Source organism: Aspergillus mulundensis (assembly GCF_003369625.1).
Source record: "Aspergillus mulundensis strain DSM 5745 chromosome Unknown scaffold_6, whole genome shotgun sequence".
Taxonomy (NCBI): domain Eukaryota; kingdom Fungi; phylum Ascomycota; class Eurotiomycetes; order Eurotiales; family Aspergillaceae; genus Aspergillus; species Aspergillus mulundensis.
The window spans coordinates 104812-117358 of NW_020797894.1; the positions used below are offsets into that span (position 1 = coordinate 104812).

Here is a 12547-nt window from a genome sequence, read left to right on the forward strand (position 1 = left end):
TTGCCAGCACAATGTCAGAAACAGAGAAGACTGTATGCCTCAGTCCCTCAACCATCCTTTCATCCCCGCATATTGCTGGAGGCAAGCCGCTCACCTTAATCAGGCCAATAAAGCAGCATCTGGGCCGAACAGCCCGAGCCCGGAGTCGCCGACTACTGCGCGCCCCTTAGACTTTGACGATGAAGTCCAAGAGACCGGAGTCACTTCTGCATCCTCTTCAGCACAGCAGAGCACCGCGGAGGCGGCCCCGCCAAAACCACCCCGTCCCTTGTCTCCGCGCCAACAAGCAGAAAACACCCTCAAAGAAGCCTTCCCGTCGGTGGAGCTGTCTGTAGTCAAGGCCGTCTTGGTAGCAAGCTCTTATGATGTGGAGCGAGCTTTCCACGCTCTTCTCGGTTCGCATAGTATTCAGGATATCTGGCGGGCAGGACTAATTTCTTCAGGCATGACGGACCCAAGTGCAAATGCGCAGGACGACTACGTGCCACCAAAACCGCCGCGCCCATCGGCGACGCAGAGGCAGCTGGAAGCCGATGAGCTCTATGCTCGCCAACTTGCTGAACACTACAACCGCCGTGCACAGCCACAGCCACCTCGCGGAGGTGATGATGATGCCTATCAACAGCATAGAGGCGTGAGCAATGAAGCAGAGGATAAAGAATACAATTTTTTTGACGGTAAATATTCTCGATTATGACCTAAGGACTTGATTGACCGGCTAACTTTGCTGTAGATGATCTTCCCGTGATCCGCGAGAACATCCGTAAAGGGTTCCTTGACACCCAGTCCAAGGTCAGCTCATGGGTACAGAATTTGAAAAAGAGGATTGATGGCGATGACGAAGAGGAGGCTACACATGTTGCACGTGGATATGGAGATGAGTATCATGGCCGGCCACGGAGAAGTGGTGACCTAGGTCGTCGCAGTGGGGATCGCGAGCGGTACGATGCAGATCCGCAGGTGCTGAGTGATGATTTTTCCGCACTCGAACTTAGAGACTCGGAAGGTTGCCAATCCGTCCCTCGATCATAGTTATACAGTTTGACTAACACTGAAGTACAGTACCCCCCGCCCGTCCGCCGCGGCCGCTTGCGAATTCCGCCTTGTATAAAAGCTCCTCATCATCACCAGACAGACGCAAGGTCTCTTTCCAGGAGGGGCCCCCTACAGAAATCGGGAATCTTTACGATGCCTCTGAGCCAGCTAAGCGGCAATCCCCCGCGGGAGGGAAGTCGAGCAAATGGCAGCCTCTTTCGACGGTTGAGCCATCTCCGATTGGCGAAAATGACCCGTTTAGCTTAGGCGATAGCGACGACGAGAAAGACACCAAAGCTAAGGATTCAATCACTACCGAAGCACACAAAACGACAATTGAACCTTCATCCGAGGAGCTCGACTCGGGCCCACAAGGGGGCGACAGAGTAGAGAGCGCTGGGAAATCGTGATAAGCTGTCCTTTTGTTGCCATCGAAATCATTGTCTGCCTTCAAAGACTACCGGCCTAACCGATGTTGTATTCCTCATTCTACCTTGCCATGTATCCTTTGAGCGGTGTTTATGATACCAGAGATTGTTCAACAGAGGCCCATGCTCTGGCGAGTTCCGCGAATCCTTAGCACATTTTCTTATAATATAATGCAAGCAGCAACGCACGAAGATCTAGAATTTATCATCAAAGAAGTAAATTGGGGTATCTTCAGAACTAAAAGAAAAGAAGTTACAAGTGCGTAACAACAAGCGGAGCAGGCAGAAAATCATTCCGAAGACTCATTCGGAGAGCGGGAACTCAATTCAACTTCTCTCCTTAAGTCCTTGATCACAGTCTGTAACACATTAGGGCTTAGTCTCATGCATAGCAAACTCCAGTACAGATTGAACTCACCGCAAGGGCATCAGGGTTGACCCCATTCTCGATCAAAGACACGCAAAGAGACAGCTCTGTCCGGTCTAGTTTCGTGTTCTAACGGTGGGGCATAGTAGTTAACAAGTGAGTCAGGCTCAGGTTCAAGAGGTACCTAGAAAGCCATATTGGAGAAATGAGGAATAACCACGTACAAGGAGAATTGAGATCTCTTGAAGAATGTCAATGACTTCGCGCGCAGCCTGGCGTTTATCGTCGGATTGAGTGGGCATCTTAGACAACTAAATAATGAGGCTCGCCTTCGAAAGGATGTAGGTAAATACTGGTGTTTTCGATTTGAGAATTGCAGGAGTGTTCGTTGTTTGACGGTTGTTTGACTGGAGGTTGTTGTATGTAAGCTCGTAAGAATACGGTACCAATCACGGGATTGATGCGGAAAATCTTCGACAGCAGCGTTCAAAACTCCTTGTCAATTCTATTTCTTTTCTTGGTTTGCCGCAGCTTTTCAAGGCACTGACTCAGGACCATGCTTTCAATATGAGACGCCACTCTTGTATATACGCTGGACGCCACTAGAAACCGTATTCACGCTACGAGTCGCGTTGATTATAGCTCCTCTCAGCCTCCTGAGAGTTCGGAATGTTAGAGGACCTGAACATATCGGACATCCATTCCTTAGGCAAGCCCCAGGCTATTGAGGTTCTTTCGCAGATCACACGCATCGAGAAGAAGACTTTTCCCGCTAGTGAGGCGTATCCTTTTGGCGAGGAGCTCTGGCGCAAAAAGCCAAACACCAGAGTAATCTATGTGACCCTAGCACCACAGGGGCCGTTGATCGCCTATGCCCTCTATGTTCGTCAGAAAGGGGCTGCCTTCCTGCACAAGGTTTGCGTCGCAGAGGCATTCCGCCAGAAGGGCGTTGGGATGCAATTGATGAAGTTCATTCGAACTCGGCTGCAAAAGGAAGGTTGCCAGTGTGTTCATCTCTGGGTCGACAAGGGCAGGGAACCTGCGCGGTCTCTGTACATCCGTAATGGCTTTGAGGAACGCGAGAGGTTTCCTGATTACTATGCACCAGGCCGTGACGGCATCAAAATGGTCCTCGATCTTGAGCGTGGTACCTGAGAGCATGCCTCTGTCACTACTGCACTCCTCCTTCGTCCACAGAGCCGAAAGGACCTTCCCTAGGGGATGGAGAACTCCGCCCTTATCGATCAAGAGGGAGTTATCTTTTCGTCCCCTCAATTGCTCGATGGTCGTTAGGATTATCTCCCACGGTTGATGATCCTTGGCTCCTAGAACCATCCCTTGCAGATGTGCATTTCGTACCGTGAGCCCTGTCGCGCCAGGCCCGTGTTCTCCAACCATTCTCATACCGTTGTGACGTCAAACATATCCAGGCATGGCTCTTTTGAAGGCACGCGAAGGCCTTGAGCGCTCCTGTATAGAGCGGCTCCTGGGTGAACGCCCTTTGGGAATGTCCCCTAAGGGTAGCGCCTTCCCACATGTGTCGCTCTTCAAACCCTTATTTCAGCCTCGACGGACCTGCTTGCCGCTCTGCAGATTTACGAGCCCTCAAATGTTCTTTGGAGCTTTTGCAACTGCCATTTGGTGGGCTCCAGTAGTCATCTGCGATTGCAGCAATGGCGCATTTCGCGTTAATCGTCTTGGGTTTCCTGTCAGCAGTCAATGCGGCTGTATTTGCGAATTATCCTGTCAACGCACAAATGCCTCCCGTGGCCCGAATATCGAAGCCATTCCGTTTCATTTTCTCACAAGGCACGTTCGGTGAAAGCGGCCCGCAAACAGTTTACTCGCTCTCGAACGCTCCATCATGGCTTACGGTAGATAGCACATCCCGTGTCTTGTCAGGAATTCCTCGAAAGGAAGATACTGGGTCGCCAAAGTTCGATCTTACGGCCACCGACCCGTCTGGGTCTGCCAGTATGCAAGTGACTCTTATCGTGACTGCCGACGACGGTCCGAAAGCTGGCAAATCCCTCGTTCCGCAACTACAAGCCATGGGTCCGACGTCTTCCCCGTCTAACCTCAATGTGCACTCGGGCCACTCGTTCTCGATCTCTTTCGATGAGGATACTTTCGTCAACACTCGCCCTTCGACAGTATACTATGGAACCTCATATCCGGAAAATGCTCCTTTACCGTCGTGGATTGGTTTTGACCAGTCAGCCCTTCGATTCTATGGCACCGCGCCTAACATCGGGCCCCAGACTTTCAGTCTCAATTTGGTTGCATCCGATGTATCTGGATTTAGCGCGGCTATCATGAGTTTTAATTTAACGATTAGCCCTCACATCTTGTCCTTCAAACAGAGCGCCCAAACACTCTTCGTTACCGGTGGAAAGGCGTTTGCAAGCCCTCGTTTTCTCGACGCTCTCACGTTGGATGGGGAGGAACCAACAAGTAACGTTCTTGCAGAGATTCGTATCGATGGCCCGGACTGGTTGGAGGTTGACAAGCAATCCTTGTCGTTTAAGGGAAATCCGCCTGCCAATTCAGATAACAGAAATGTGACTATATCAGTCAAAGATATTTACCAGAACGTGGCCACACTTGTTGTCTCCTTGCAATATTCTCACTTCTTCCTCGACGGATTTGACGACGAATGCGATGCTGTTATCGGGCAGTACTTCAATTATACATTCGACAGTACCGCCCTTATCAACGAGTCTGCAGAGTTAGATGTTGACCTGGATCAACAGCTGTCCTGGCTGCACTATAATCATGACAACAAAACACTTCACGGTGAAGTACCATCTGGTCTCCATCCGGCCAGGTACACTGTTCGATTAACGGCCCGCAAAGGAACCGCAGAGGGTCAGAAGACATTCAATATCAACACCGTAACCGGAGACGACTCACACGGTGACGGAGCTTTATCTACGAGCGGTCCTCAATCAAACAAAGCTGGCATTATAGCCATGGGGGTTTTCATACCACTGGGTTGTGTAGCTATCATCCTGCTCTTACTCTACTGCCGGCGCCGCAAGCAACGATCGCCCAAAGACGAAGACGGATTAGGATTCGAAGAGAAAGCATTTCCCTTCGGGCCCGTTGGTCCCGGTTCATCACACTGCCAGCCGTTTGACGGCACTATACAGGGAAACCTACCTGCCATAAACAGAGCTCAATCGCTCGAGTCGAAGCCTCCGAAACTAGAGCTAGAGCCGTGGTGGAGCGTCAGCAGCGCGGTTAGGGACGGAAATGCCCAGGTCACATCAGGTAAAGAAAATACTTTCTCGAACTCGACGATTGACTGGGACTTTATCCCGCTACGAGACCCTGAACAGGATGAGAACAAACCGCCCGGAGAGCCAGCTCCTAAACCCAATCAACTCTCTATTCAAAGCAGCTCCCCGGTACGTAGGGGTGCTTCCAATCGTTCAGGCAGGCGAGAGACACTCAGGCCAATACAGCCGCGAAGGTCCATGAAACGAAATTCGGCAGTATCATCTCGGTCAAAGAGGTGGTCCAAACGGTCGAGTGGCATTTCCTCCACTTCTGCGGGGCTCCCAATGAGGCTCAGCGGTGCTGGTCACGGAGCGGGTGGTTTTGGCCCACCAGGGCATGGGTTCGTGAAGCTTTCCTGGCAAAACACCCAGGAATCTTCACGAAGTGAAGAGAGCGGCCTAGGGAAATTGGCCCCGTTATTTCCTCGGCCCCCTGCTCGCACGGCAGGCTATCAAGACTACATGAGGAGGATGAGCGTGCGTACCGTGGACCGTGATAGCTTGACACTTTCAGAGTCCGATTCATTGGAGGCGTTTGTTCAAGGTCGTGCCAGAAGCCGCCATTCATCCAACCCCTTCATTGCTGGCCCAATAAGCCGTCGAGTATCATCCAAAGCTCGTGCTCTGCAACGAGCACGAAGCAATGATAGCCGCGCGGATACGGTCAATACAGCCACGAACAACGATGACTATCAACGTCAAGAGCGTCCCTGGTCCCTGACAATGTCAGGTTCTATCTACACTGACGATTATCGTCATTCTACATATCTAAGCTCCTTGTCTGAAGAGTCGCTCCACGTGCAGCCATTAGGTGTCTTAAACAATGGGCCAAGTCAATCAAGTCTGGCACAACATTATTCCAAGATTATCTCGCCACTGCCCCGTTTCTTCAGCGAGTTGAGTCTGAACAACGCCAGACGCGATGATACTGGAGGAGCATACGTTCCTGACGATCATCGGAACCATTCGGGCAATCGTCGATGGTCCCGATCAAGCCCATCATTACACAACTGGCGTCGGCTCCAAAAGAGCCCTTCAGCATCGTCTATCATGTATGATGCGAAGGGTCACGGTCTAAATTTGAAGCGAACGGTTGAACAGGATCCGAGCTACCAGGGCGGCTTCCAGAGGGAACCTACAGGAAGCGTGCTCAGCGATATAGCCTTCGTTTAGTGCTAGCGCTTCGCTGTTCCTTCCTTGGCTGAGATACCATTTCGCACTGTTTCTAAGGGGTTCCAGCGTTAATATCCTGTAACTAGCATAAATCTTGACCATGTCTTGAAACTATTTTGTTGGGTCAACTGCTCCGTACTCGAGGACCGTAGTCTATGTCCAGCGACCAATGTGGATGGAAGGACGCTGTCTCAGCCGGCTTCTTAGGTCTTACCAGGCACCTCAAGCGACAGCAGTGATTGAATCCATGGATGCTCTTCGACCGCCGATGGTGTGATTGACAGGTATTATCTCAGCCTAGCTTCTGCATTCGATGGCTAGGGCGATTTGTTTGGCACCTCGCCGTTCCTTCTATCAGGGCCAACCTTGGCGATAGTCATGTGGAGTCGACAGCGCTAAGCGTTTCCGTCCGGCTTTCATCATCGGCAGCACGCGACTAGAAAATTTGCACTCGGGTTTGTTCTCCATTATTTCATTCTGTCAGTCTGAGATCGTGAGGTTCCTGTTGAGGAGGTCTGTGACACTGGCTGGCTATTTATATCCATCTTGTAAAGCTACCTGGGGACATTGTAAAAGGGAGCGCGTCTACCGAGTTACCATAGGTACGGACTAGGTAATCCATTTTGTATCCAAGCCTTGTAGGTAGTCTATACCTACAGAGTGGCGCCGAGGCTCCAGTAGTGACAGAATGATACTCATATAATGACCCCGTAGGCTGCTCTTTATAAAGGATTAAGAAACAAGGACTGGGGCCATTGATATGATTTCATTCACCAGTTCCCCACTTGAGCATCATCCCTTAAGAACGCCTCTTGAAGAGCTGGCCTGGCCTGGTTCTGGGACTGGGACTGTCCCGCACGCCGCCTATCAATTCTGCCCTCTTGCCCTCTCTCCCACCTGATTCTGTTCTCTCCCCTCCCCCTCTCCCCTTGTCCATTTCCGTCCTCTTTCAAAACTCCTGCAGGGTTTCTGTGATACCGGCCTCTTCTCTCTTTCGCCAAAAGTTAATTGTCGCCTGCTAGAAATTATGGGCCAGACTTTGTCCGAGCCCGTTGTTGATAAGGTGGGTGAAAAGCACCTGAATCAAGTTTGCTGCCTTGAAAACCCCCCTCTGTTTTCTATTCTCCCCACACTGCAAGACATATCTGAATGCGATGTCACATCCTCCCTCAACTCTGTCCTCGTTGCCTACAACCCCTCAAATATACCGCTGTTTAGCATTTTACTTCGCTTTTCCTCGAGTTGGCACGGGCCAATCCGCGTGATGGTCATCGTTCTACCTGTGCTTTTTCTTGCCCGAGTTCCAGATTTGTGGCTCATCTCTGCGGGGTTCCCATGCAAAGCAAGACGAAAAGCTTTTCTTTACTACTACATAACACGTTTATCTCGTCTATCCTTGATAGCAAACACGAACATCTAAACCCGATCATTGCTAACGTCGTTCGGCGTACCTAGACTTCTTCGGAAGGTCAAGATGAGTGCTGTATATACGGCCTTTCGGCCATGCAGGGCTGGCGAATCAGCATGGAAGATGCCCACGCTGCCGTCCTAGATTTCCAAGCAAAACAATCCGGTTCTAACGACCAACCGACCGATCCTGATAAACGCCTTGCTTTCTTCGGTGTATACGATGGCCATGGTGGAGATAAAGTCGCTTTGTTTGCGGGGGATAATGTCCACAAAATTGTCGCGAAACAGGAGACGTTCTCAAAAGGCGATATCGAACAGGCCTTAAAGGATGGATTCCTTGCTACTGATCGGGCTATTCTGGAAGGTTTGTAACTAACACTTCTGGGGGTTCCTGTCCTTGTACTGTCCTTTCCGGCTCATACCTAATCGCACTAGATCCCAAATATGAGGAGGAAGTTTCCGGCTGCACTGCCGCCGTCAGTGTCATCTCGAAGAACAAGATCTGGGTGGTGCGTCTTATTGATTGCGACTAAAGAACTTGGACAATAATAACAGGTTGCAGGCAAATGCCGGTGATTCGCGTTCGGTCTTGGGTGTCAAGGGTCGCGCAAAGCCTCTTTCCTTTGATCACAAACCGCAGAATGAAGGTTTGTGGCTAACTTCCTGATACTTGTCCGTCATACTCTGACCAATGGTATATAGGCGAGAAAGCCCGCATCAGCGCTGCAGGTGGTTTTGTTGACTTCGGTCGCGTTAACGGCAACCTCGCCCTGTCGCGTGCCATTGGGGATTTCGAGTTCAAGAAGAGTCCTGAACTCTCCCCAGAACAGCAGATCGTCACTGCGTATCCAGACGTCACAGTCCACGATGTCACCGAGGACGATGAATTCTTAGTAATTGCTTGTGACGGTGGGTCTTCCCGCCTCAGCGTCGTCTTGTTGTTCGATTTCTAATATACAACAGGTATCTGGGATTGCCAGTCTTCCCAAGCTGTGGTTGAATTTGTTCGCCGTGGTATCGCGGCCAAGCAGGACCTCTACCGTATCTGTGAAAACATGATGGACAACTGTCTCGCTTCCAACAGCGAAACTGGCGGAGTTGGCTGTGACAACATGACGATGGTCATTATAGGTCTCCTTCACGGAAAAACCAAGGAAGAGTGGTATAATCAGATCGCGGAGCGGGTTGCGAACGGCGATGGCCCTTGTGCTCCGCCAGAGTACGGCAAGTCTCTCGAGGAACCCACGGCCTCCAATTCCTACTGACTGAACCGCGGGGGCTGCAGCTGAATTCCGTGGCCCTGGCATTCGTAACCAATTTGAAGAGAACCCAGACGACTACGAGATCGACCACGATCGAAGCCGCCCATTCAACGTGCGTTCTGGTAGAATAATTCTTTTGGGAGATGGCAGCACGTTAATTCCAGAAAAACAGAATGACGAGGAACTTTTTGACCACACCGAGGAGGATCAGGACGTCCCAACCCAAGCTCAAGGCCAGGAGCCTGATAAAGAAAGGAATGACCGTGAAGGGACGCCTGGACCTCAACCCACCACCTCCCAGCCGGACGCATCCGCTTCGAATGGCTCAGAGCCCTCTGGAACACCCCAGAAACCCGCATCTTCGTAGCTCTGTCATGAACTTTACGCCCGATTCCCTTCATTTTGGTTCCTGAAACGACTTTCGTGTGATTGTACGACCCACACCGCCGTCTCCTTCTCCACTCCCGGTTTAAAGCCTCACGATTCTACCTCTCTAACGTCCCTCATTGAGCTCTCTTCCTTACGTTATAAACGTGCTTTGGCGGTAGTGACCAGGGGGAAGATGCGAAAAAAGACGGACCATGACATTCCATTCTATCTCTTGTTTTTATCCCGTCTTCTTTTCCTTCTAACGAATCCCTCCCAAGTCAGGTCATCTTTCGTGTCACTCCTCCAATATAGCTGTCTTTGAGGGTTCGCCGAGTGGATGGAGGCGTCTTTCCCCCCCTGTCATCTTTCTTTGTTTGCACGTGCCGCCAGCGGCAGGCCTCACGAGAGTACGTTTGTTTCATGTCTCGACATAAGATACCGCAACAACCACTATTGACGAACTTTAAATTTCCATGATCCCAATTTCGTTTGATATTTTCCACGTGTCTCGCCTCCAGTTCGTCTTTTTGCGGTATGGCTCTCTCCGTTGTCCATGGCCGCCAGGATCCTTCCTTCGCGGCGAGTTCAGGAGCTTGCAGTGGCTTAAGAAGACCAAGGGCACATTTTACCATCACACACTTATTTGGCGTAACCGGAGAAATTCAGTCTACGGCAGACCCTCGGTGTCGGCGAAAGGAGTTTCTGGACGTCATCAATCGCGTCGTGTCTTATGGTGTATGCAGATAGAGTCTGTTGTAAATACGCCCGCCTCTTTCTTCTATAACATTTTCCCAGTCCGTCTTGCACAGCGCAAACTTCAGCGCAGTCCAGCCAGGTTTTCTGATACTCCGTATGTATATTACCAATATTACAGCAAAGTAAACCCGCTAAGGTATGGTAAAGCTGTAAATAAGTTTCGAACTTATGCCACGTGCTGGAACTCCTTTGGTGATTTGATTTTTTTTTCTGCCCCTATTTTGAGAAAGGTGAAGGAAGGAAAAATGATGTCAAAGACTTTCAACACGCGTTGCTGAGTTCTGATCTTCATATTGCTAGCTGACAAGCCCGAGACCCTGTTTTCTGCTTTTACGGAAGAGGAGCCGGCAAAGCGAGCAGCTCCAAGCTCAGCAATCGGCGGCTCCCGTGTCGTCTCCAGCTTCTTTTGCGTTCCGTCACCTTCACATCCCCACGCTCCGATCAAGTCACGCCCACCCTCGGGCCTTCTCTCCTCCAATTACTTTGTCTAATAGTCCTGCATCTAGCCATATCCCGACAGAAGTTGAGCAGTGCTCCTCAGTCCAGCATCATGTCTTCTCCGCTCTCCAACAGCAAACGCAAGCGCGCCGACTCCCAACACTTGTCCACAGCAGATATCGCCAAGTCATCTACCACTGATCTCCTGCAGCCGTCGTCTCGTGATGCTTCTGGCGAAGAGGGTGACGATTCGACTGGCCCAACTATCCCCCCGGTCAAGGCCACTAACAATCCGCCTCTGAAACGCGCCCGGAAGGCTTCCGTGAGCGAAGGGCAAAGTGCCGACACGGGAAAGGATGCTTCAATCAGCAAGGAAGATCCCGGCGAACCCTCGGAAACTACACCGGCTAGCAGTGACATTGAAATGCACACCAAGGCCCGACCTGGTTTGCATGTAAACACAAAGCACGAACAAGAGTTGATGAAGCCACCCGTCTTAGGTAAACTCCGGGACCCTGCTGGTGGCTACAAGACGAATCCGCCGCCTGAGGGACGTCCAGTGCGAGTATATGCAGATGGTGTATTCGATTTGTTCCACGTCGGGTGCGTATGACCTCAGCGTTCGGGTCCGGATTATTTAGCCCATTGAAATATGCTGATTGGTTCTTTGGCAGCCATATGCGACAGCTCGAGCAGGCCAAGAAAGCTTTCCCGGATGTATACCTCATAGTTGGCGTCACTGGAGATGAAGAGACTCATGAGCGGAAAGGGCTCACAGTCCTGAGCGGTGCAGAGCGGGCCGAGAGTGTCCGTCACTGCAAATGGGTTGACGAGGTTTTCCCCAACTGCCCATGGATTGTCACACCCGAATTCATCAATGAGCACAAGATCGACTACGTTGCGCATGATGATTTGCCGTACGGAGCCGCGGAAGGGGACGATATTTATGCCCCTATCAAGGCCCAAGGAAAATTCCTTGTGACCGAGCGAACGGAGGGTGTGAGCACTACTGGTGTTATTACAAGGTTCGTTCTCATTCATCGTTTTGCTTGATTCTTCGAACTAATTTTCGTAGAATTGTTCGTGACTATGATCGATACATCTCCCGGCAATTCAAGCGTGGTGCATCAAGACAAGAATTGAACGTATCATGGTTGAAGAAGAACGAGCTGGAGATCAAGCGACATGTATCAGAACTTCGTGACAGTATCATGACCAATTGGACGAACACTGGTCAGGAACTGAGTCGAGAGCTGCGGCAGCTGTGGAACTCCAGACCGAACAGTCCAGCTCCCAGCACGAGGACCAGCATGGACTGGGGAAGCTCGCGCGGCGTTGTCAGTCCTACCGGCGGCGGCAAGTCACATGTAACTCGTGTGGAAGCATTGGGTCGCCCAGAGAGCATCACTGGAAGGGAGCCGGATTTCGCAACCGGTTATAGCTTAGGGTTGATCGGGGGCGTTAGAGCCTGGGTATGTATCTGCGATAGCCCTGATCATACAGCATCACTAACAGATAGCAGATGCGCAGTCGTCGTTCTCTCCTCGAAAGCCGAGGCCAGTCACCGACCAGCGAAGAAGAGCATGAGTCTGAATTAGAACGCAGTAACGGCGAGGGCCCGTCTGAATCAAAGCAGTAAACCTCAGTTTTGTCAATTTTTCGGGCCTGTTAAGGTTATTCATCGCTTCTTCACTTTCGAGTCGGTCTTGTTCTGCACGGTACAGAAGACAACCAACTTTGGTACTACTCATAGTACCCCGGAAATTATTTATTTCCTTTCATCTCCGTTCATATTCAGCATCCTCTCAAACTGATTACATGAGCGTCCATATGTATGGATGTCCAAACTGGTGCGTGGGGGACTGTATTCTCGATTTACCATTGCACCGACGAACATTTGCATCTCGTTAATATTTTCTGTACAACCATCGGAAGGACAGGCATGAGGGGGAACAGCACGAACGGGCATTCTGATTACATGGATTTGATTTTTAGTGCATGCATGGGACGAAAATTGATAGCCCCTTT

General features: G+C 50.8%; 6 protein-coding genes across 6 annotated transcripts; 5 read left to right on the plus strand and 1 right to left on the minus strand.

The window, feature by feature from the left end:
- Window positions 1–11: 11 nt before the first annotated feature.
- Window positions 12–1445, plus strand: DSM5745_06242 (uncharacterized protein; the record flags this gene model as incomplete). The annotated part of the gene is made up of 4 exons (XM_026748258.1): window positions 12–32; window positions 104–677; window positions 734–1006; window positions 1063–1445. The coding sequence occupies 4 exons, from the start codon at window positions 12–14 to the stop codon at window positions 1443–1445; spliced, it is 1251 nt and encodes a 416-aa protein (XP_026602562.1).
- Window positions 1446–1753: 308 nt separating this feature from the next.
- On the minus strand, window positions 1754–2132 carry DSM5745_06243 (mitotic-spindle organizing protein 1; the record flags this gene model as incomplete). Its single annotated transcript, XM_026748259.1, has 3 exons — window positions 1754–1822; window positions 1882–1959; window positions 2055–2132. 3 exons carry the CDS (start codon window positions 2130–2132, stop codon window positions 1754–1756), a joined length of 225 nt encoding a protein of 74 aa, XP_026602563.1.
- Window positions 2133–2499: 367 nt separating this feature from the next.
- On the plus strand, window positions 2500–2985 carry DSM5745_06244 (GNAT family N-acetyltransferase; the record flags this gene model as incomplete). The annotated part of the gene is made up of 1 exon (XM_026748260.1): window positions 2500–2985. One exon carries the CDS (start codon window positions 2500–2502, stop codon window positions 2983–2985), a length of 486 nt encoding a protein of 161 aa, XP_026602564.1.
- Window positions 2986–3503: 518 nt separating this feature from the next.
- Window positions 3504–6284, plus strand: DSM5745_06245 (putative transmembrane glycoprotein; the record flags this gene model as incomplete). Its single annotated transcript, XM_026748261.1, has 2 exons — window positions 3504–5240; window positions 5298–6284. 2 exons carry the CDS (start codon window positions 3504–3506, stop codon window positions 6282–6284), a joined length of 2724 nt encoding a protein of 907 aa, XP_026602565.1.
- A 1524-nt stretch (window positions 6285–7808) lies between these two features.
- DSM5745_06246 (PP2C family serine/threonine-protein phosphatase) lies at window positions 7809–9323 on the plus strand (the record flags this gene model as incomplete). Its single annotated transcript, XM_026748262.1, has 6 exons — window positions 7809–8058; window positions 8130–8203; window positions 8257–8341; window positions 8397–8603; window positions 8658–8900; window positions 8980–9323. The coding sequence occupies 6 exons, from the start codon at window positions 7809–7811 to the stop codon at window positions 9321–9323; spliced, it is 1203 nt and encodes a 400-aa protein (XP_026602566.1).
- A 1308-nt stretch (window positions 9324–10631) lies between these two features.
- On the plus strand, window positions 10632–12158 carry DSM5745_06247 (choline-phosphate cytidylyltransferase; the record flags this gene model as incomplete). The annotated part of the gene is made up of 4 exons (XM_026748263.1): window positions 10632–11122; window positions 11194–11544; window positions 11595–11991; window positions 12042–12158. 4 exons carry the CDS (start codon window positions 10632–10634, stop codon window positions 12156–12158), a joined length of 1356 nt encoding a protein of 451 aa, XP_026602567.1.
- Window positions 12159–12547: the final 389 nt, after the last annotated feature.